The sequence below is a fragment of the Mobula birostris genome, chromosome 2 (assembly GCF_030028105.1).
Source record: "Mobula birostris isolate sMobBir1 chromosome 2, sMobBir1.hap1, whole genome shotgun sequence".
Classification (NCBI taxonomy): domain Eukaryota; kingdom Metazoa; phylum Chordata; class Chondrichthyes; order Myliobatiformes; family Myliobatidae; genus Mobula; species Mobula birostris.
Genome location: NC_092371.1, coordinates 90,169,217 through 90,193,486, shown reverse-complemented (window position 1 = coordinate 90,193,486; position 24,270 = coordinate 90,169,217). Strand labels below are relative to the sequence as shown.

Genomic DNA, 24,270 nt, shown 5'->3' with positions numbered 1-24,270 from the left:
AATTCAAGAGAATACAGGCTCAGAGTCATCAAACATTTTTCATGTGACAAGCCATTCAATTCTGGAATAATTTTCAGGAATTGCATTTGTACTCAACAGACTCTGCAACTTTTTCGAGATAAGGTGCTCCCAATACACCAAGTAAGGCCTCATCATTACAAAGTCTCAACATTACATCCTTGCTTTTATATTCTAGCCCTCTTAAAATGAATGCTAACATTGCATTTGCCTTACTCACAGACTCAACCTGCAAATTAACCTTTAGGGAATCCTGCATGAAGGCTCCCAAGTCCCATCTGCAATTTCTTTGTCCATTCTCATAATCTAAGTCCTTCTGTAGCCTCTCTATTTCCTTAAAACTATCTGCCCCTCCACCTATCTTTATATCATCTGAAAACTTTGCAACAAAACCATCAATTCCATCATCCAACTCATTGATATATAATGTAAAAAGAATCGGGCCCAACACAGACCCCTGTGGAACACCATTAATCACTGGCAGCCAATCAGAAGAGGCTCCCTTTTTCCCCCACACTTTGCCTCCTGCCAATCAGCCACTGCTTTATCTATGCTGGAATCTTTCCTGTAATACCATGGGGTCATAGCTTGTTAAGCGGCCTTACGTGTGGCACCTTGTCAAAGGCCTTCAGAAAATCTAAGTACACAACATCAACTGATTCCCCTTTGTCTATCCTGCTTGTTATTTTTTCAAAGAATCCCAACAGATTTGTCAGGCAAGATTTTCCCTTGAGGAAGCCATGCTGACTATGGCCTACTTTATCATGTGCCTCCAAGTAATCTGAGACCTCAGCCTTAATAATCAACTCCAACATCTTCCCAACCACTGAGGTTAGACTAACTGGCCTATAGTTTCCTTCCTTATGCTTCTCTCCCTTCTTGAAGAGTAGAGTGACATTTGCAAATACGTCAAGGAAATAGGCCCCAAAGACCACCAACCATACCTACTTCACCAATACACTCTGATACTACAAAATATTTTATTGAATTGGCCAGATAGGATTTCCTTCTAACAAAGCCATGTTCTCCATCTTTCACAAACAAGAGAAAATCTGCAGATGCTGGAAATTCAAGCAACACACACAAAATGCTCGAGGAACTCAGCATGCCAGGCAGCATTTAGAAAAAGAATACAGTCTATGTTTCAAGCAAAACCCTTCAGCGGGGCTGGAGAAAGAAGCTGAGAAGTAGATTTAAAAGGTCGGGGGAGGAGAGAGAAACACCAGGTGATAGGTGAAACCTGGAGGGGGAGGGATGAAGTAAAGAGCTGGGAAGTTGATTGGTGAGAGAGACAGAAGGCCAAGGAAGAAAGAAAAGGGGGGAGGAGCGCCAGAGGGAGGCAATGGGTGGGCAAGGAGATAAAGGAAGAGAAAGAAAAGGGGATGAGAAATGGTGAAGGGGAGCATTACTGAAAGTTAGAGAAATCGATGTTCATGCCATCAGGTTAGAGGCTACCCAAACAAAATATAAAGTGTTGTTCCTACAACCTAAGTGTGGCCTCATCAGTGGAGGAGGCCATGGATGGACATATCAGAATGGGAAGTGGAATTAAAATGGGTGGCCACTGGGAGATCCCATTTGTTCTGGCAGACGGAGCATAGATACTCGACAAAGCGGTCTCCCAATCTACGTCAGGTCTCATGGATATACAGAAGGCCACACCGGAGACACCGGACACAGTATATGACCCCAAAAGACTCACAGCTGAAGTGTCACCTCATCTAGAAGGACTGTTTGGGACTCTGAATGATAATAAGGGAGGAGGTATAGGGGCAGGTGTAGCATCATTCTGTTTGCAAGGATAAGTGCCAGGAGGGAGATCAGTGGGGAGGGACGAATGGACAAGGGAGTCACATAAGGAGCAATCCCTGCAGAAAAGCAGAAAGTGAGGGGGGGAGGGCAGGAAAGATGTGTTTGAGGGTGGGACCCATTGGATGTGGCTGAAGTTTCGGAGAACTATGTGCTGGATGTGGAGGCTAGTGGGGTGGTAGGTGAGGACAAGAGGACCCCTATCCCGCGTAGGGCGACTGAAGGATGGGGTAACAGCAGATGTGTGTGAAATGGAAGAGATGCAGAGTGCAGCATTGATGGTGGCGCAAGGGAAGCCCCAATCTCTGAAAAAGGACATTTCCTTCGTTCTAGGATGAAAAGCCTCATCATGAAAGCAGATGCAGTGGAGACAGAGGAATTGAGGGAAGAAGATGGCGTTTTTACAAGTAACAGTGGGACAAAGTACAGTCCAGGTAGCTGTGAAAGTCAGCAATAGACATCAGTGGATAAGCTGTCTCCGTAGATAGAGACAGTGATAGCTCCCTATCATTCGTTAACCCCTGCCATCCCTCAGAACTCTATAACAGAAACTTCCCTACCCCTGACCTTGCACTTACAGGTTTATAATAATTGTATGGATTATCCTTGCTGCCCTCCTTGAACAAGGTACATTTGATGTGCTCACTAGCAGGGACCTCAACTGTGATCTTCTAAATTAAGTCATGATGCTACATTTTAATCACTCTCCAAGTACAGAGGATCCATTCAAATTCTCCTCTGGATTTCTTAGCAATTGTTTTAAAGTTATTGCACCTTAACAAGCAGGAAAGTAGCATTGAGGTAATCAATCTTACTGAATGATGCAGCAGATACAAGGAACTAACAAAAGCTTCTTTTTTACTTCCTTACAGTTTTAGTGTAGCAATACAGGAAACAAGAGTTGGACCATTTAACCCCTTAAGAGCCTCTACCAGTCAAGGTCACAACTGATCCAATCTTGACTCATTCTCTCCCCAAACCTCTTGTAATCTCCTTAAATTTTTTTCAATGACTTTGCCTGCATATCTGTTTGAAGTGGAGAATTCCAAAGATTTACAACCCTTTGAGAAGTGAGATTTTTCATCATTCCCTAAAATGGGTGACATCTTATCCTAACACCATGCCCAAGTTCTAGACACCCTCACCGAATGAAACGTACTTTCACTCCCGCTCAAAGTCTCATACATCTTAACAAATTCACTCTCATCTTCTTGAACTCCAGTGCACATAGGCTTAATGTATTCAACCATCATCCCTCAACCACTTCTTTCCAAGACTCAGCCATGCGAACCTCCTCCGCTTTGCCTCCAACACATGTACATCATAAAAAAATCATCTGGCCCTTCAAGTCATCTCTGCCATTCTATATGGCATAGCTATCTACCTTAACACCATATACGTGCTCTTCCCATCCCACATGAATGAATTACAAATACAACAAATCCACTGGTTCTTCCTTATTTATTCTTCTAATTACAGCCTCAAACAAAAAGAACACTTCTTGTACCCCATTACCTAATAGCTTCTAGCATGTTCTCCATTACCCCTTAAGTATGAAGACAAACTGTACACCATACTCCAGATGAAGTCTCACTAGTTCTCTGTAAGGTACATCAAAGTCATCTACCTTTTAAACCTCATATCATCTCCATTACATCCTGTGATGTGCCTGCATTTGTGTTTCATGCACTAGGCCAGATCTTTCTGTACTGCAACATTTTTTAGCGTCACTTTGCTTATAATGGGTGCTACAGTGGCGTAGCAGTTAATGTGACGTTATTACAGGTCAGGGTGTTCTGAAATTTGCAGTTCAATTTTGACACTGTTCTGTAAGGAGTCTTCCCTGTGGAACATATGGGTTTTCTTCAGGTCCTCCAGTTTCCTCCCACAATCCAAAACTCAACCAGCTAGGTTAACTTGTGATTGTAAATTTTCCCACGTCCCCGCGGGTTAATCAGAGTTGTCAGGGATTGCTGGGGTGGCATGGTTTGAAGGACCTATACTGCACCGTATTGCTAAATAAATAAATAAATAAATGGCTATTTGCTTTTTTATTCTTTCTCTCACAGTAGATAACCTCACATATTGCCACATCATATCCCATCTGCTAACTTTACACTCACTGATAATTTCACACTAATTTACTGACCTCTGCAAGCTCTGTGTTCTTCTCACAAGCTGCCAATTCACCTATTTTGGTCCTTCCATCCCACAAATAAAAACCTAGAACATAGATCATTACAGCACAGTACAGACCCTTTGGCCTTCAATGTTGAGCGAACCTTTTAATCTACTCTAAGAATAATCTAAAGCTTTTCTCCCACATCGCCCTCTATTTCTCTAACATCCATGTGCCAAACTAAGAGTTCCTTAAATGTCTCTAATGTATCTGCCTCTACCACTTTTGTTACTATCCGTTTATTCCACTGAACTCTTTCCTAAACCAACCTCAATCAAGTTTCCTTGTTCTAGAGTTTCCAAGTTTCTTGATCACCATCCAGTTTGCAGAATGAGATCATTCTTTAAATGGCACAACAGACAGATTGAAGGAACAACTGATTAAATATGTCCCACAATTCCAGCATTGATTTTCCTCCTCCTGTTCTGATTCATGATTGTTAACAACTCATCCAGACCAACTCTTTTAATCCACACTGGCTGATATCCTTCACTGCCCTCCAGACTGTGGTCCCCCAAACATGAGAAGCCAGGGGCACGAGATGATACAAACCAATGGCTTGCCTTTCTGTCACGCAAGTTTCCAGCAAAGTGGCCAACTTCGACCAAGCTGGAACTAATGAGATGGGCAGCACTTCCACCTTCCATTCGACTCCAGTAGTACTTTCACTTGGTGTCTTGCAATTAATTCTGGCACAGCTCCTTACTGTGACCCATCCGAGCCACACTTACTATTGCTGATAGCCATTGGGAAAGAGAACCTGGTCTCATCAGATATTCCACTGAATCGTTGAATTTCAAGGATATACCAGAGAGGTAACTCCTGATTAATCTAATCATCAGACACTAGTCATCAAGAAGGTGTCGTTTTCAAATCATTCTTTCTCAAGGAACACCTGAATCAGAGCAGGTTTTTTAATTCTGACAGATTCATAGAAGATTCTCTAAAAACATGCACATAAACACACTTAACATTTAAATCATGATTCTGGGCAAAGCAAGGGGGAAATATCACCATCAAGTAAATACATTCCAGCACAAATTAGAAACGAAGCAAGAGCAAACGGAAATCTCAGATGATGGCAAAATAATTCATGTACTGGATCACAATTCCAGCTTCTGTGCAGCTCAGAACTAGCCTTGTAAACAAAAAGCAGAAACAGGAAATGCTTCAACATGTAGTGTTTCAGGTCTCTGACCTTTTCTCAGAACTGTAAAAGTGCAGAGACAAACTTTTCCTGACTGTGGCTCATGCTGCCTGATCTGAGAACTTGTTGCATTCTCTTTTATTTCAGACTTACAACTGCTGTGTTCTCTCCTTTGCATTCATTTATCTGCCTCAACTTACACCTGCTACAGACACATCAGTTAGAAGCCTTCACTCCTCTTTCTCACATGTCATCAACAGCATTTGTGTCATCAGGACTCTCCTTGTTTCACCCTCCTCTCCTCCTTTGCAATTTAAAACACAGTTTATTCCTCGCTTTTTGGATCAAATGTCATTGTCCTGAAATGGTCATTCTGTTTCTCTTTCTGTCTCTTCTGCTGAATATTTTCTGTTTCTAGTCAGTGTGGGAAAGTCAGGCACAGGAGCCCTTGGACAACTGAAACTTATAAACAGACATTTCTGGAGAAGGGCACCAAGGTAAATTGACAGATTTGATGTATTGATCATCCTTGATATAATGGACGTGTGAAACAGTGTCTTGGTGAATGAATGACTTTCTATTCTTTCATACAATTGAACCTGTCAAATCTTTCCCAAGGTTTCAAGGTTCAGATGTTGATCAGAAGATATACAGCAGTACTGAGGTGGTGCAACCCTGCATGATAACTACTTGCACTGGCAGCTTCAATTCCAGAGCTCAGGGACATGGCAGGTAAAGGCAAGGCCACCTATGGTAGAGTGATGTACAAGAATCCCGAAATGAAGTACAGAGAGAAAATGAGGAATAGAAGGACTGAAGTAAGTCACACACCTTGGTTGATTTTTCATTTGAAGGCTATAGGGATGGAGCTCACAAAGACAGGCACAGAGGCAGAGATTAGAGATGAAAGTCAGTGCACTCAGACGCAGTGGCTTCTATGGGGCCAATCAAGAGTGTTACTGTCTTTTTTTAAATATATTTTTATGATTGCAAGATCCTGCTGATTATTAAAAACTTTTAGTACTGCAGGTCTATCCCATTCGTTAGCAGAGAAATGGAAGAAGCTGGACTACTTGCGGATTGTGCTGCTGCCTGCATCGGAGAGTTGGATTTGGTATGTAAAAGAGGTGTACAGTCTAACAAAGTGATTGCCTTGGTCGCTTTTCGTCTGATCGCAAGATCCTGTTCAACTTTGTTGTACAACGCTGCAAGTCCGATTCATTGATTTGTTGGTGAATGACAGGGGCAGGCGGTGGGGGAGCTGCACGGCCTTAGTTGTGGTGAGGACTAGGCCTCAAGCCGCAGTGTCGCCTGTTTGCAGCCGCCCGAGGGGGAAGGTGTCAGAGTCCGTGTGCTTCACCGGAGTGCCAGAGGCAGTGTGGATTGGAGTCAGTGGTGCTCCCCACTGTTCACTCGGCAGAAGACTAGCTAAATTATGTCCGACTGCAGACTGCTACAACATTCATGGACTCAGACACTTCGACTATTGTTTTTGTGTGATTATATTTTACTGCTATCTTATATGTGCTATGTGTGCCTTGTGCCGCGTATGACTGTTGGTTCTGTGTTTTGCACCTTGGTCGCGGACTAACACAGTTTTGTTTGGCTGAATTCATGTAGGGTTAAATGACAATTAAACCTGAACTTGTATTTTAAAATTAAGTGTTTGTCAGATCAGAAACCAATGTAAATCAGTAACCCATTGGGTAATGGGTGAGAGAGGGTCTTAGCCAAGAGCTGGACAGTTGATTAGCAAAAGGGATAAGAGAGGATCATGGGACAGGAGGCTTAGCCAATGGCTCTATCCCTCCCCCTCCTGTCTTCTCCTATCATTTTGGATCTCCCCCTCCCCCTTTCAGACCTCTTACTAGCTCTTCTTTCAGTTAGTCCTGATGAAGGGTCTCGGCCTGAAACGTTGACTGTACCTCTTCCTAGAGACGCTGCCTGGCCTGCTGCATTCACCAGCAACTTTTATGGGTAATGGGTGAGCAGGATTTGATGCTGGTTAAAACACTACAATCAATGAATTATCCCAAAACAAGCTGTCTGTAAGCTGAAGTCAGAAACCTTTGCTTTGTATAGCTACCCATATCAGATCACTCAGGATATACTTTCTACTTGCAGTATGGTAGCGTAGTGGATAGCAAAACACTTTCCAGCACCAGCTGTAATGGCAGGGTTCAATACTTGCCACTGAAAGTTTGTACTTTCTCCTCATGACCATGTGGGTTTCCGGATGCTCCTGTTTCTTCCCACATTCTAAAGTCATACAATTAGTGAGCTGTGCTATGTTGTTACCGAAAGCAGGCTTCCCAGCATAATTCTCACTTACTTGATTTGACACAACAACACATTTCACTGTATTTTTCGACATGCATGTGACAAATAAAGCTAATCTTTAAACAACCAGACCAACAACCGCTAATGAAATGGGACAGAAAGGGAGATAATATACTGAAACTGGCAAAACATTCACAAATCCCATCGAAGAGAGTAGTCAAGCCAGCCAAACGAGCCAAAACTTCCACAGCTTCCCTCCAGCGCAAACACAAATAAGGTGCAGACTTAGTCTCATTTATCTACTTAGCTCAGGTTCCAGTGACTCAGGTGAGTCTGTGTCTCCCCGTAACTTCTGCTCGTTCCCAGGTGCTAACCTACCACGTTGCAAATGTCATTCTAGATACACAAAGACAGACGAGCCCACATGATGTCTTCAAAAATAATCTCTTCAACTAGATCATTTAGCAGACTGCCAGGATCCAAAACACACAAAAGGAATAAAAACATGATTCACATGCAGAGGGAAAGCTCACTGTTCCTGAATCAGCAGGCACTCTATGAATCCCTCTCACCCATACACCATTTCCATTTTAGTTACTCCCACAATTAAAGCCTTGGAACAGTGCTAAAGACTCGTTTGAAGCACAGATGTAAATAGCACAAATATCACAGCTGCAAGGAAGTTTCTACTGTAGAGTGTTTTGCTGGCAAGATCCCAAGAAACGTTGTCCATCCTAAATTTCTCTTTCCCCCCAAACTTCTGTGATACAGCTTGGCACCAGTGTTGTCGCAGAGGTGGCCAGAGTCAAGTTTTAAGGACGGCAATAGATGTACAAGAAAGTAAACAGCATGGTGGAGCAAGCAAGATTACAGCAACTCCACAGCATCAACACAGAAACTCAAAAAAACCATTGAATATCAGGGGTCCATTTGCTAACCAGAGCACACAAAAATTGCTATTCATTCTAAACAACAAAGCTCTTTGTGATGACACGAGGTGCAAACACCCTACTTTCCTGTGTAGAACACTAAAGCAGCCAAGTCCCTGACATACTCACCCAAAAGCATATCTAAACTAATCGAACTTGAGTTCAGCACCCCCTCCCCTCCCCCACAACACAAGCCAATTGCAACACCCACAGGGAACTTGTCAGTTTCATCATCTTGGCCTCGAATTTCCATTCCTTCTATTCCTCTTGTTCACACTCTGTGCTCCAGTCAGAAACACCTGTATACCACTCTATCTTAGATTGCTGTGCCTTCAGCTGCCAAGTCCTTGAACTCTGAAACTGAAGCTGGCAATGAAATTGCTGTCACTCAATGTCGTATCACCTTTGTACTGCTGCATATCTTGCGATCAAAATTTGACCTAAGGCCTTGGGAAGGATTCGCTCAGGTTGAGTTGTATGAAAAGAACAGGTCTATTGCAGACATTTTCCTTTCTTTTCTGAATCTGTCTCCATCTCAGGAGACTGTGACATCTTCTATAAACAAACTTAATCACCGTCACACACAGCCTCTTTTGGGTCTGGGAGATCAAGTGCTCAGTTTTGGTCTCCATGTGACTGGAAAGATGCCATTCAACTGGAAAGAGTACAGATGAGAGTTACAAGAATGGTGCTGGGACTCGAGCGACTGAGTTATGGACAAAGACCATTAAGCAGAATTAAGCAATTTGGCACATCGAGTCTGCTCCACCATTCATTGATGGCTGGTCCTTTCTTCTCCTCCTCAGTCCCAATCCCCATCCTTATCCCTGTGTCCAATCAAGAACCCATCATGTTCTGCCTTAAATACACCCAAAGACCTGGCCTCCAAAAATGTCTGTGGTAACAAGTTCCACAAATTCACCATCCTCTGGCTGAAGAAATTTCTCTGCATCGATGTTTTAAATGGGTGCCCCTCTATCCTGAGGCTGTGCCCTCTTGTCCTAGACTCCCCCACCATGGGAAACATCCTTTCTACATCTACTCTGTCTAGGCCTTTCAATAGTCGAAAGGTGTCAATGAGACGCCTTTCATCCTTTTAAATTCTAGTGAGTGCGGAACCAGAGCCACCAAACATTCCTCGTATCATTCTTGGAATCAACCTTGTGAACCTCCTCTGGACCCTCTCCAAAGCCAGCACATCTTTTCCAAGATGAGGGACCCAAAACTGTTCACAATACTCTAAGTGAGGCCTCACTAGTGCCTCAGCATTACTTTCCTGCTCTTGTATTATAGACCTCTTGAAATGAATACTGACATTGTGTTTGCCTTCCTCACCTCTAGCTTGTGTGTTACGCACAAGGACTCCCAGGTCCCATTGCATCTCAGATTTTTGGATTTTCTTTCCTTTTAGAAAACAGTCCCTTTGCATCTCAGATTTTTGGATTTTCTTTCCTTTTAGAAAACAGTCCGCACATTTATTTCTACTACCAAAGTGCATGACCATGCATTTTCCAACATTTTATTTCATTTGTCACTTTCTTGCCCATTCTCTTAATCTGTCTAAGTCCTTCTGCAGCCTACTTGTTTCCTCAACACTACCTGCCCCTCCACCAATCTTTGTTTACAACCTGTAAACTTGGCAACAAAGTCATCTATTTTAATTGGAGTAAGGGGAATGATGAGGCTATCAGGCAGGAAATTGGAAGCTTAAATTGAGATCAGATGTTCTCAGGGAAAGGTACGGAAGAAATGTGGCAAATCTTCAGATGATATTTGTGTGGAGTTCTGCATAGGTACGTTCCAATGAGACAAGGAAGTTATGGTAGGGCACAGGAACCATGGTGTACAAAGGCTGTAGCAAATCTAGTCAAGAAGAAAAGAAAAGCTTACAAAAGGTTCAGAGAGTTAGGTAATATTAGAGATCTATAAGATTATAAGGCTAACAGGAAGGAGCTTAAGAAGGAAATTAGGAAAGCCAGAAGGGACCATGAGAAGACCTTGGCGGGCAGGATTAAGGAAAACTCCAAGGCATTCTACAAGTTTGTGAAGAGCAAGAGGATAAGGTGTGAAAGAATAGGACCTATCAAGTGTGACAGTGGGAAAGTGTGTATGGAACCAGAGGAAATAGCAGAGTTACCTAATACAGAGGTGCATACTTCAGTATTCACTATGGAAAAGGATCTTGGTGATTGTAGTGATGACTTGCAATGAACTGAAAAGCTTGAGTATGTACATATTAAGAAAGAGGATGTGCTGGAGCTTTTAGAAGGCATCAAATTGGATAGGTCACCGGGACCGGGTGAGATGTACCCCAGACTACTGTGGGAGGAAAGGGATGAGATTGCTGAGCCTCTGGTGATGATATTTGCATCATCAATGGGGACAGGAGAGGTTCCGGAGGATTGGAGGGTTGCAGATGTTGTTCCCTTATTCAAGAAAGGGAATGCAGATAGCCCAGGAAATTATAGACCAGTGAGTCTTACTTCAGTGGTTGGTAAGTTGATGGAGAAGATCCTGAGAGGCAGGATTTATGAACATTTGGAGAGGTATAATATGATTAGGAATAGCCAGCATGGCTAAACTCAGGTTGGAGGAGCAACACCTCATATACCGTCTAGGTAGTCTCCAGCCCCTTGGTATGAACATCAAATTCTCCAACTTCCGGTAATTCCCTCTCCCTCCCTTCCCCCATCCCAGTTTCACTCTACCTCCTCCCTCATGGTTCCGCCTCCTTCTACTACCCATTGTGCTTTCCCCTATTCTTTCTTCACCTTTCCTGCCTATCACCTCCCTGCTTCCCCTCCCCCACCCCTTTATCTTTCCCCTTACCGGTTTTTCACCTGGAACCTACCAGCCTTCTCCTTCCCACCCTCTCCCTACCTTCTTTATAGGGCCTCTGCCCCTTCCTTCTTCAGTCCTGATGAAGGGTTCCGGCCCAAAACGTTGACTGATCGTTTCCACGGATGCTGCCCAGCCTGCTGAGTTCCTCCAGCGTATTGTGAGTTTTGCTTTGACCCCAGCATCTGCAGAGTATTTTGTGTTCATGGCTTTGTCAAGGGTGGGTCGTGCCTTACGAGCCTGATTGAATTTTTTGAGGATGTGACTAAACACATTGATGAAGGAAGAGCAGTAGATGTAGTGTATATGGATTTCAGCAAGGCATTTGATAAGGTACCCCATGCAAGGCTTATTGAGAAAGTAAGGAGGCATGGGATCCAAGGGAACATTGCTTTATGGATCCAGAACTGGCTTTCCCACAGAAGGCAAAGAGTGGTTGTAGACGGGTCATATTCTGCATGGAGGACAGTGACCAGAGGTGTGCCTCAGGGATCTGTTCTGGGACCCTTACTCTCCGTAATTTTTATAAATAACCTGGATGAGGAAGTGGAGGGATGGGTTAGTAAGTTTGCTGATGCCACAAAGGTTGGAGGTGCTGTGAATAGTGTGGAAGGCTGTCAGAGGTTACAGCGGGACATTGATAGGATGCAAAACTGGGCTGAGAAGTGGCAGACAGAGTTCAACCCAGATAATTGTGAAGTAGTTCATTTTGGTAGGTCAAATATGATGGCAGAATATAGTATTAATTAAGACTCTTGGCAGTGTGGAGGATCAAAGAGATCTTGGGGTCTGAGTCCATAGGACACTCAAAGCTGCTGTGCAAGTTGACTCTGTAGTTAAGAAGGCATACGGTGTATTGGCCTTCATCAATCGTGGAATTGAATTTAGGAGCCGAGAGGTAATGTTGCAGCTATATAGGACCCTGGTCAGACCTCACTTGGGAGTACTGTGCTCAGTTCTGGTCACCTCACTACAGGAAGGATGTGGAAACCATAAAAAGGGTGCAGAGATTTACAAGGATGTTGCCTGGATCAGGGAGCATGCCTTATGAAAACAGGTTGAATGAACTCGGCCTTTTCTCCTTGGAGTGACGGAGGATGAGAGGTGATCTGATAGAGGTGTATAAGATGATGTGAGGCATTGATCATGTGGATAGTCAGAGGCTTTTCCCCAGGGCTGAAATGGCTGCCACAAGAGGGCACAGGTTTAAGGTGCTGGGGAGTAGGTACAGAGGAGATGTCAGGGGTAAGTTGTTTTTTTTTTTACGCAGAGAGTGGCGAGTGCGTGGAATGGGCTGCCAGCAACGGTGGTGGAGGCGGATACGATAGGGTCTTTTAAGAGACTTTTGGGTAGGTACGTGGAGCTTAGAAAAATAGAGGGCTATGGGTAACTCTAGTCATTTCTAAGGTAGGGACATGTTTGGCACAACTTGGTGGGCTGAAGGGCCTGTATTGTGCTGTAGGTTTTCTATGTTTCTATTCCATCATCTAAACTGTTCACATACAGCATAAGAAAGAGCGGTGCAAACACCAACACCTGAGGAATACCTCTCGTCATGAACAACCAACCAGAAAAGGATCCTTTTATTCCCACTCTCTGCCTTCTACCAGTCAGCCAATGCTCTAACCATGCCAGTAACATTCCTGTAATACCATGAGCTCTTACTTTGTCAAAGGTCTTGTGATATTCTGAATATACAATATCCACTGCATCCCCTTTATCTATCTTACTTGTAATTTCCTCAAAGAATTCCAGCAAGTTCATCAGGCAAGATTTTCCCTTAAGGAAACCATGCTGACTTTGTACTATCTTGCCCTGTGTCACCAAGTACTCGATAACCTCCTTTGTGCCCTTAGGTCTTTCAGCTTTTTGAGCACCTTCTCCTTTGTAATAAGTAGTAGCTGCACTCACTTCTCTTCCCTCACTCCATTCAACACTGCTAATGTCTTCCACAGTGAAGACTGATGAAATTTCATCTGTCACCTCATCTCCCCTTATTATTTCTCCGGCCTCATTTTCTAGTGGTCCTAAATCCACTCTTATCTCTCTTACTTTTTTTTACATACTTGAAAAAGCTTTTACTATTCACTTTGATATTGTTTCCTAGTTTGCTTTCATAGTTCATCTTTTCCCTCCTAATGATTCTTTTAGTTAGTCTCTGTAGATTTTTAAAAGCTTCCCAATCCTCTATCTTCCCACTAATTTTTGTTTTGTTACATGCCCTCTCTTTTGCTTTGACTTCCCTTATCAACCACAGTTGTACTATTATGTCATTTCAGTATTTCTTTGTTTTTGGAATACATCTATCCTGCACCTTCCTCATTTTTCCCAGAAACTCAAGCGATTGCTGCGGTGCTGTCATCCCTGCCAGTATCTACTTCCAATTTACTTTGGCCACCTCCTCTCTCATACCATTGTAATTTCTTTTACTCCACTGAAATACTGTTATGTCAGACTTTACTTTCTCCCTACTAAATTTCAAGTTGAACTCAATCATATTGTGATCACTGGCTCCTAAGGGTTCCTTTACCTTAAGCTCCCTAATTGCCCTCGGTTCATTACATAACACCCAATCCAGTATAGCTGATCCCCTAATAGGTTCAATGACAAATGCCACCTTGCAGGCATTCAACAACCTCACTCTCTTGAGATCCATTACCAACCTGATTTTCCCAACCAAGCTGCAGGTTAAAATCTCCCATGACTATCATAACATTGCCCTTTTGACATGTCTTTTCTATTTCCCGTAGTAATCTGTACTCCACATACCAGCTACTGTTGGGAGGCCTGTATACAACTGCCATCAGGGTCCTCTTACCCTTGCATTTTCTTAACTCCACCCACAGGGCTGTATTTGCTGCCCTTTTTGATTCTGCATCTCTAGTGCACTGATACTCACCCTGTTAGCTGCAATTTTGTCCCATCATTTGCCTGCCCTTCCTGACAGTCTGACTGGACACTGACTTTGTTTTTATTACCATCCGTCCTACCCTGAATCCCTTCACTCCAGTTCCTACCCTCCCTGACAAATTTAAACCCTCCCAAAAGCCCTAACAAACCTGCCCACAAGAATATTGGCTCCCCGAAGGGTTCAGGTGCAATCTGTCACTTTTACCTCTCCCAGAAGAGATCCCAATGATCCAAGAACCTGAAGCCCTACCCCCTGCACCAGCTTGTCAGCCACACATTTATCTGCCAAATCGTCCTGTTTCTCCTCTCACTGGCATAAGGCACAGGTAGCAATCCAGAAATTACTGCCCTGGAGGTCCTGCTTCTCAGCTTTCTGCTTAGCTCTTTAAATTCTCTCTTCAGGACCTCTTTTATTTTCCTTCCTATGTAATTGGTACCAATATGTACGAAGACATCTGGCTGTTCTCCCTCCCCTGTGGATGCGATCTAAGGCAACCCTGACCCTGGCATCTGGGAGGCAACATATCATCTGGGTGTCCCGTTCACATCCACAGAATCTCCTGTCTGTTCCTCTGACTGTTGAATCCCCTATCACTACCTGTCCCCTCTTCTCTCCCTTTCCCTTCTGCACTACAGACCCACGTTCAGTGCCAGTAACCTTGTCTCCATGGCATTCCTCTGGGAGGCCATCTCCCACAACAGTATCCAAAACAGAGGGAAATGGCCACAGGGATGTTCTGCGCTAACTGACTATTCATGTTTCCATTTCTCCTGACAGTCACCCAGCTACTCGCCTCCTGAAACTTAGGGGTGACCACTTTCCTGTAACTCTGATTGATTACCTCCTCACTCTCCTGTATAAGTCAAAGGTCATCCAGCTGCTGCTCCAGATCCCTAACACAATCTTCAAGGAGCTACAGCCGGATACACCTCACGCAGATATAGTTCCCTGGGAGACTCTGAGTTCACTAAAGGTTGAAGAGGTTGGGAATTTATTCAACGGAAATTGGGAGAATGAGAAATGGTCTCACAGTGGAGTATAGAAAGGACGTTGCCAGGACTTGAGAACCTGTGTTACAGGGAAAGGTTGAACAGGTTAGGACTTTATTCCCTGGAGCATTGGAGAATGAAAGAAGATTTGATAAGAAAATGTCTGAAACAACAGGCTCAATCCCATCATCTGTTTTTTGGAGTCTTCCATTGACCACAATGATAGCTCATCCAGTCCCAGGAGAGCTTCAAACACAGCATAGAAATTACACAACTACTAAATAAATTCCCACATAAAGTCAACATGTTCAAAACTAGAGAGCCAAAAATGAACAATTGTGACAATTGCCAATGGCCATTGCTGTCCAGGGACAGGCGTGCTTTTCCTTGTTCTCCCTAGAACAACATCTGGTGAAATGTCAAGCGAGGTTTACCAAACCATCATTTGGTAAAAGTTTGAAATCAGAAATCAGAATCCAAATGAGATATCTTCATCTTCTTTACACACTTTACACATTTCCCAGGTCTGCAGTCAGCTAGTGCTCAACGTGACTCATACACCAGCATGCAAGTGTGTCCAAACTCTGAAATGTACTCAGGTGATTATCTAACCAAACTGTGGCAAAACCATGGCTACATAACAGTATAGCAAACCACATCACTGAGCAGACATTTATTCTTTGGGTTTGTCACATCAAGTAAGCCAAAGTTGAAATTTAAAAAAATGATTAGAACTACTAAAAATCAAATAAAGACCTGGTTGGTAGATGGAGAGAAACAAGTACATTTAAGATAGATTGGAATAATTTGACTTACTAGTAGTGTTTTCCATTCAGGAGAACTATTCCATTGTCATATTGTCATTTGGAATAGAACCACAACAATTAAAACCCCAGGTAATATCTGCAGAGCAATGGCAAGCCCCAGAACATGCAACAGTACAGCACAGGAACATGGACTTTGGTCCATGAGGTCTGTTTGACCGTTGCCAAATTAAACTAATCCCAACTGACAACATAATCCGTATCACTCTACTCCCTTTAAATTCATGTATATATCTCTTAAACATCTCTATCGTATCTGCTTCCAGCCCTAGTAGAGTTTTCCTGGGAGCACCACTCTCCCGTGTAAAAAAAAACTTGCCCCACACATCTCCTTTAAACTTGTCCTCACAGTAAGGTAAGCCCCCTTGAATCTGACATTGGGACAGAGACTCTTGACTATCTATCTATGCATCGCATAATTTCATAAAGTTCTATCATGTCTCTTCTTAGTCTCTGACGTTGTAGAGAAAACAGTCCAAGTTTGTCCAACATCTGCTAATACTGTCCAACCAGACAGTGTCCCAGTAAAACTCCTCTGCACCCTCTCCAAATTCTCCACACCCTTTCTGTAAAAGGTGACTAGAAATGCACACAATAAACCAAGGGGCCTAATCAGTTTTATAAAGCTGCAACATGATTTCTTGACTCTTATACTTAATGCCCTGTTTGATGAAGGCATGCAGGCCATATGCTTAGTTTTAACTACCCTATCTACCTGAGTCACCCTCACATATCATGTGGCCAAATACAGCACCTCTGCTCATCATCAGGGTTACCACTCACTGCCAGCTGCACATTCCTCTAACACTCTCAATTGAGCAGCCTCCTCAACAATGCTTTTCATCTCCTGGTCCATTATGAAGGTGGTCAGTGACATGAGTAGCAACTCAGGGCTGAATAGCCCTCAACCAGAGAGCGCACATGACAAACGTCCACAAACTTTGCTTTTAATTTTGCGAAAGGTATTTGCATTTACGTGGAATCTTCCACAATCACCAAAAAGTTATTAATTTAGAAATATGGTCACTATTATAATGCAAGAAACAGGATCGAGAAGGAGATCTAAAAACAGTAACCTTTTGAGTGATAGGAGGGATAAATATGGACCAACATACCAAAGTTAACTACACAACTCTTCCAACTAATGGTCATGGCATCATTATGTCCATCTAAGAGGCAAGCGGTTTAACATTTCACTGAAAGTCAAGCTTCTCTAACTAGAATCTCAGGAATACATCTTAAAAATAACCAAAGCAAGATCTCATTTGTGGTTAGTTTAACCATAGTACAGCAAAATCAATTCACAATCTACACATTTCATTTCCTGGAGATCTGATCTTTCCTAACAAACTGAGATGGACAATCTGGAAGGCATATAACACCATCTGCAAGGGTACGTGACGACAATCACAAAACCTCCACATCAGGAATTCAGCGTTGACCATTTTCTAGAAAATGCAGCATCACTCTTCTGCTGTGATGGGAGGTGATGGGTGACATAGCATGGAGAACAGGGACAGGGTGGGATCAGACCCCACACCTGAGGTGTCAGGGCAGGGGCAGTATCAGCTCTTTCCTGCAGAGATTCTGTATGTGCATGCATGCATGCATAAGTAAAAGAATGGCCTGTACCAATCTTCGCTTGAAGTTTGAGGGTAGATGATTTGGTGGTACATCTCTCCTATTACAATGATTTTTGAGAGTGATTTGCAGCAGGTGGGCTGGAGTCCTTGCTGAGTTGGAGGCTGACCCCTGCCACTGGCACTGCCCTCCAGTGTTCGCTCAGTAGAAGAAAAACTGGATTACGGCCACCTGTGGCTGCACTAGATGATCAGGCTGTTCTTGCCAACAACATCCCATGCACCATCAATCTACAGGACATGACTCTCAGAATTGGGCCACATTATATATTTTCTGCATGACTGTATGTTTACTGCTATCTTATATGTGCTGTGCTGTGTATGACTGTTGGTACTGTGTTTTGCAGCATGGCCCCAGAGGAACACTGTTTTGTTTGGCTGTATTCATGGATATTCATGACGTGTGGTTGAATGACAATACTTTAGCAATTGCCATAGAGTTCTCAGTTCACCTGGAAATCAACAAGTGTGGTGGTGGTGGTGGGGAGGGGTGCGGGGTTAAACATTTGAAAGGAATCAGCAGATCAAGCAGCATCTATGGGGACACAGTAACAATCGGCGTTTCAGGATGAGACTCTTCACCAGGTCTGATTGGGTGGACAGAAGGGGGAAGAGGGGTGAATAAAGAAGGAAACAGAGGCTGGTAGATGATAGATGGAACCCGATGAGTGAGGGATATGGAGCCAGGTGGGGAAGATGAGGGCAGCTGCACTCCATCCATACGAACTTCTTAAATTTCCAGATACACGTCACTTCATGTCCCGTCTGCTTCCTCACAGCCCTGTCTGTCCTCAGCCTTCTTGACAGTCAGAGGGAGACCAACCACAAACCAGAAGAACAACATCTCACATTCTACTTGTCTACAAACACCTGGTATGAACACAATTTCCCACACCCGTCAGTGATAAGTATTCTATGACACAGCAATAGGTCCTTTGGCCCAACTGGCCCATACTGACCAAGATTCCCATCTATGCTAATCCCATTTGCCTGCATTTGGTCCATATCCCTCTAAACTAGGTGTTCCCAAACTCAGGTCCACAGACCCTTCAGTTAATGGTACAGGTTCATGGTATAAAAAGGTTGGGAACCTCTGCTCTAAACCTTTCCCATCCATGTACCTGGCTAAGTATCTTTTAAGTGTTACTATTGTACCTGCCTTTGATAGCTCATTCTACACCTGCTGGGCAAAAATAAGTTACCCCTCAGGTTCCATTATATTTCTCCCCACTCACCTTAAACCTATGCCCTCTAGCTTTTGATTCCTGAACCGTGAGAAAAAAGACTGTGAGCACTGACTCTATCCATGTCCCTCACAAGTCCACCCTCACTTCTCTCCCTTTAGTTCACTGTTTACTTGCCTTCCGTCCTGGTTACCAAGACTCATTACCCTCCTCCATCTTGTTCCATCTGTGCATCTTCCCCTTCATGTGATTCCACCTATCACCTCTGCCTCATCCCTCCTCCTCTCTCAATTCTAAATACTGACTATCCTCCCCCAATACTCCCGTCTCTCTCCTCTCTTTCTCTCTCTCACTCTCTCAATTCTATATAAGACTATCCTCCCCAATATTCCCCTCTGCCTCATACCCCTCCTCTCAATTTTATATACTGGCTACCCTCACCCAATACTTCATTCTCCTCTCAATTCTATGTAGAGACTATCCTCTCCCAATACTCCCCCCTGCTTCGCCCCCACTCTCAATTCTATATACTGACTACCCTCACCCAATTCTCCCCTCCAACTCAAACCCTCTCCCCTCTCAATTCTATATATGCTTATCCTTCCCCAATACTCTGTCTCACCCCCTCCCCTCTCAATTCTGTATACTATCCTCCCCAACACTCCCCTCTGCCTCACAACCCACCCCTCTCAATTCTGTATACTAGCTATTCTCCCCCAATATTACCTTGTCTCCCCCCCTCCACTTCAATTCTATATATTGGTCATCCACCTCCAATAGAGTCTCAGCCAAAAAACACCAACCACCCCCTTTGTCTCCATAAAGTTACTTGGTTGACTGAGTTTTTGGGGAATTTGTGCTTGTGCTGCAGGTTCCAGAACTGGCAATTTCTCACATGGACAGACACCAGGGTTAATTCTCCCTGGGAATGGCCTCAGGGGCATGCTTTACCTGAGCATCTGTCAGCTCCTCTGTAGCCAAAGGTGTCTTCTCTGCTGAATGCTCCTGTTCAGAATTCTCCACAGGAACACCATTTTTCCTTTTCCCTTTCTTCTTCTTTTCTGTTGGTGTTGGGCCTTGTTCTCTGCTGCAAGAAAGTACACTTCTTGAAAAACTTGTGGTCAACTTATTTCAGTTCTACTTTCCACTCTCAATCATGGAACAGATGGCAATTGATCTCAAAGCTGGGAGGAATGTGAAAATCAAAGATATCGTCAAGGCATTGGTGGGCTGGGAGCTAAGGTATATCAACAAGGAAAATAAATGTAGTGTATTGTGTAGAATAGATAGAGCTCAACACTGTCAGTACTGATACTGTCCATCAGAGATTCAACAACCCTACGGGTGGATGTACTATGTAGAGTGGACAGAGCTCAGGTGGATGTACTGGGTAGATTGGACAGAGCTCGGGTAGATGTACTGGGTAGAGTGGACAGAGCTCGGGTGGATGTACTGGGTAGAGTGGATAGAGCTCGGGTGGATGTACTGGGTACAGTGGACAGAGCTCGGGTGGATGTACTGGGTAGAGTGGACAGAGCTCCGGTGGATGTACTGTGTACAGTGGACAGAGCTCGGGTGGATGTACTGAGTAGAGTGGACAGAGCTCAGGTGGATGTACTATGTGGAGTGGACAGAGCTCGGGTGGATGTACTGGGTAGAGTGGACAGAGCTTGGGTGGATGCACTGGGTAGGGTGGACAGAGCTCAGGTGGATGTACTGGGTAGAGTGGACAGAGCTCGGGCGGATGTACTGGGTAGGGTGGACAGAGCTCGGGTGGATGTACTGGGTAGAGTGGACAGAGCTCGGGCGGATGTACTGGGTTGAGTGGACAGAGCTCGGGCAGATGTACTGTGTAGCATGGACAGAACTCGACATTGTCAATACTGATACCGTCAGTCAGAGATGTTACCCATTTCAACAACCATAGAGGTGTTAGGATGCTGGAATTATTTGCAAAAGCATCATCTTATTCTTTTATAAAAGTACTGGTATTCCAATGCATGACAGCTTTTAGTGTTAGAATAAAAAGTTATTCACAATCAGGAGCTAACACAAAATACCAAATAAGCCACCACCAGCAAACTCCAACCCTAACTGTCTAATCTACAGAAAAGGTCATGCAGGTAGTATATCAAATAAAAAGTAGAAGCTGATTTTTTTTTAGTTGTATGGTTTACTAGCACTATCAGTGCTCACAATTTAGCAGCTCAGTGAGTCATTGGCAAATGGTTACCATAACTGTAAACTGCTAGAAGTCTTTAAGAAATAATTTGAAAGGTGTTTACACTTCTGGAGGAGACTAGATCTACAGTCCATAGATATAAGATAGTCACTAATAATCCCAATAGGAAATGCCAGAAAATGACTTCATCTACAGAGCAATGATGATGTGGAAGTTGAATCATATGGAGTGGTTAAGGTCAATAGCACAGATAGGTTTAAGAGGAAGTTCGACATAAATAGGAGACTGAAATGGACAGCAGGAGATGGTGGTAGCACAAGATGGATTGAGGTGTGAAGTGGTGGTGTGGAACAGAAACAATGACACGGAGTAGGAGTCCTGGCCCCTTAGACTAGTTCTACGAGTCAATATGACTCAAGCTGTTCTGTCCCAGCTATCAACTCCTCCCTTCTGTGTTATTCCCATGTAGAACTCATTGCAAGTGTAATTTTGCTTGAGTTTCAGGATACAAAAACAATTTCAACTTGTCTCGTTTCTATATACATTATATGGTTATATACATGTATACAGTTAAATGACAATGAACTTGACTTGATCTTAGGAATTAGGTCAGTAATTGCTAGTGCACTGTTTGCAAAGGAGCAGCTGAGATGAATAGCTTCTTTCTGTATGTAATTACATCACTTCAACACTTGGTTCTCAGGGCTTCCCGGAATGCTGGCACCAGAACATGTGGCGACACTTCCGGGCTTCCCCCAGCACACTCTCGAGTGTGTTGGTTGTTAATACAAGTGATACACTTCACTGTAGGTTTCGATAAAGATCCGGTAAATAAATCTGAATCATCCATGGGAAATGCCCTTTAAACAAAATACCCATGAAGACAAGGCAGTTAGAAAGATAGTACACAATAAGGCAGAAAGTGATGCTTTGAGAAAGCATTACAAGTTTTAATTAAGTGCATCAAATTAACTGGTAAGAGATGAAAAATAGGTGAACCTCAGTAGTAAGGTGTACAAAAACTGCTTCGACAGCCATAACACAAGATTTATATCTCACCAGTGCACTGACCTGGCAAGCACTAGTGAATATAGCAGGTTGTGGTCAGTGTCATATAAGTCTGAGCTAATGCTTTTAAAATGCATAGATTTTTTTTAAATTACAAGGATAATGTTAATGATTGGAAGCTTTTAAAACTTTAGTAAATGCAATATTTTCTGAGTGGTTTTGTTCTAAGTGCGTTATTTACAGTGCCTTGCAAAAATATTCAGCCCCCAACCCTTAGTTCACATAAATGAGTACTACAACCAGGGATTTTGATTAATTTAACTGAGAATTTTTATGGAAAATTGTAAAGCATGAAAAACTAAGATATCAAGAACTGAAAAGTCAGCAGTTTAAAAGCATTCATTCCCCTTTGCTCAGTACTTAGTTGAACCACTTCCTGCAGCTATTATAGCCAGTAGTCTTGGTTAAGTCTTTATTAGCTTATCAAAGTGATGGAGCAAGATTTGTCCACTGCTCAAGCTGTGCCAGGTTAGTGAGCAGTGGTGTACAGCAATCTGGAGGTCTTTCCATTGATGTTCAATCAAGTTAAGATCAGGACTCTGACTGTTCCACTCAAGGACATCCAATTTTCTTCATTTGAAGCCACTCCATGGTTGCTCTAGCAGGGTGCTCTGGATCACTGTTCTGCTGAAAGATGAACTTCCTCCGTAGTTTAAGTTTCCTGGCAGAGGCTGGCAGGTTTTTATTCAGGGTCTCTCTGTATTAAACAGCATTCATCTTCCCATCAATCCTAAACAGATTTTCAGTCCCTGCTGCTGAAAAGCATCCCCATAGCATCCTGTAATAATCACTCCACCCTCACCATTTCCAACATCCTTTGCTCCTGCTAGATTTACAAATTTGCTCTCTGCTCCACATTACAGAATGCTTCTCTAGTACTTCCTAATTTTATGTATTGCACGGTACTGCTGCCCTCAAAAAAATTCTGATATGGGTTTCTATTCTGAACTGAGAGTGGGAAGGGAGCAGAGAGAGGGGAATCATGGTAGGGAAAAAGGGATAGGGAGAGGGGAAGCAGCAGGAAGCACCAGAGAAGCATTCTGTAATAATCAATACAGGTTTAACCCGCCATCCGAAGGTAGAGCGTTCCTATGAAACGGTTTGTAAGCCGGAATGTTGTGAAGTGAAGAAGCAATTACCACTTATTTATATGGGAAAAATTTGTAAGCCTTCGCAGACCCAAAAATAACCTACCAAATCATGCCAAATAATACATAAGACCTAAAATAACAGTAACATATAGTAAAAGCAGGAATGATATGATAAATACATAGCCTATATAAATTAGAAATACTTCTCTACAACGATTGCCTGCACTGTTCCCGTAGCAAAAATCTCACGCAAGCGCTGTTGGCAAAAACACTCTCTCCAGTAACCTTTAAGCTATGAAGTTACCAAATCATACCAAATAACACGTAAAAATACACAGCTGATAAAAATGTAGAAATAATGTATGTACAGTGTAGTGTCACTTACGGGAATCGGGAAGACATCCAGCACACTGATGATGGTGTGCTAGGCTGAGCTGTCGGAGTTTGGGTGGTGCAGTGGCCCCCACCCTCCGGGCAGTGACCGATACCGATCCGCGAAGCATGCAGGGGTACAGTGGTAGTCAGGACGCACCAAGCACATCTTTAAAAAAAAGCCAAAACAAGCAAGCTATTTAATTATGTGCCTCATTAATTAATGAGGTGTCATCTCATTGTCATCTGTTTCCATTAGGGCAGGCAGGTCATCTTCTTCTATGTCTGCCTGCCTCGATGTCGAAGGTCGAGGTTCGACCTCTGCGGTGGCTGATGTGGAAGGCTTGCTTGGCAGCTTAGCCTCGCACATTTTTCTATCATACAGTTCTTTGTAAGCACTCAAACCATCCTGCAAATATGCCCTAAACCAACGTATCCTTTCAAAATTAAAGTCATACTTTATCATTGCAGCGAAAATCTCACGTAGTTGCCTCACATTCAGTTCCTGGACGACTTCACTTTTGCTACTGAATTTTGCTTCTGTTATCCTTTCCTCTTCCAATTGCATCAGCTCTTCATCTATCAGTTCTTGGTCATGAAATGCCAAAACCTCTACAACATCATCTTCGTCAACTTCCACAAGCCAAACTCACTTTGTCCTTACTTCGTTCACCATGATTGAAACGTCTAATTATGTCTAGTTTTACGCGAAGTGTAACACCCTTACGAGCTCTTTTAGGTTTTTCCGATACCATAGAATTCATCTTGCAAACGGCTGCTCACAGGCACATGCTTAAGCAATGCCGGCT

General features: G+C 43.3%; 1 protein-coding gene across 4 annotated transcripts in view; it reads right to left on the bottom strand.

The window, feature by feature from the left end:
• chd6 (chromodomain helicase DNA binding protein 6) overlaps nt 1-24,270 on the bottom strand; it is a 363,558-nt gene that overhangs the window by 136,648 nt on the left and 202,640 nt on the right. For all 4 annotated transcript variants that reach the window (XM_072244838.1, XM_072244818.1, XM_072244846.1 and 1 more), the window contains one exon: nt 19,700-19,835. In XM_072244838.1, the coding sequence (XP_072100939.1) occupies nt 19,700-19,835 (136 nt within the window). The remainder of the gene's footprint in view (nt 1-19,699; nt 19,836-24,270) is intronic.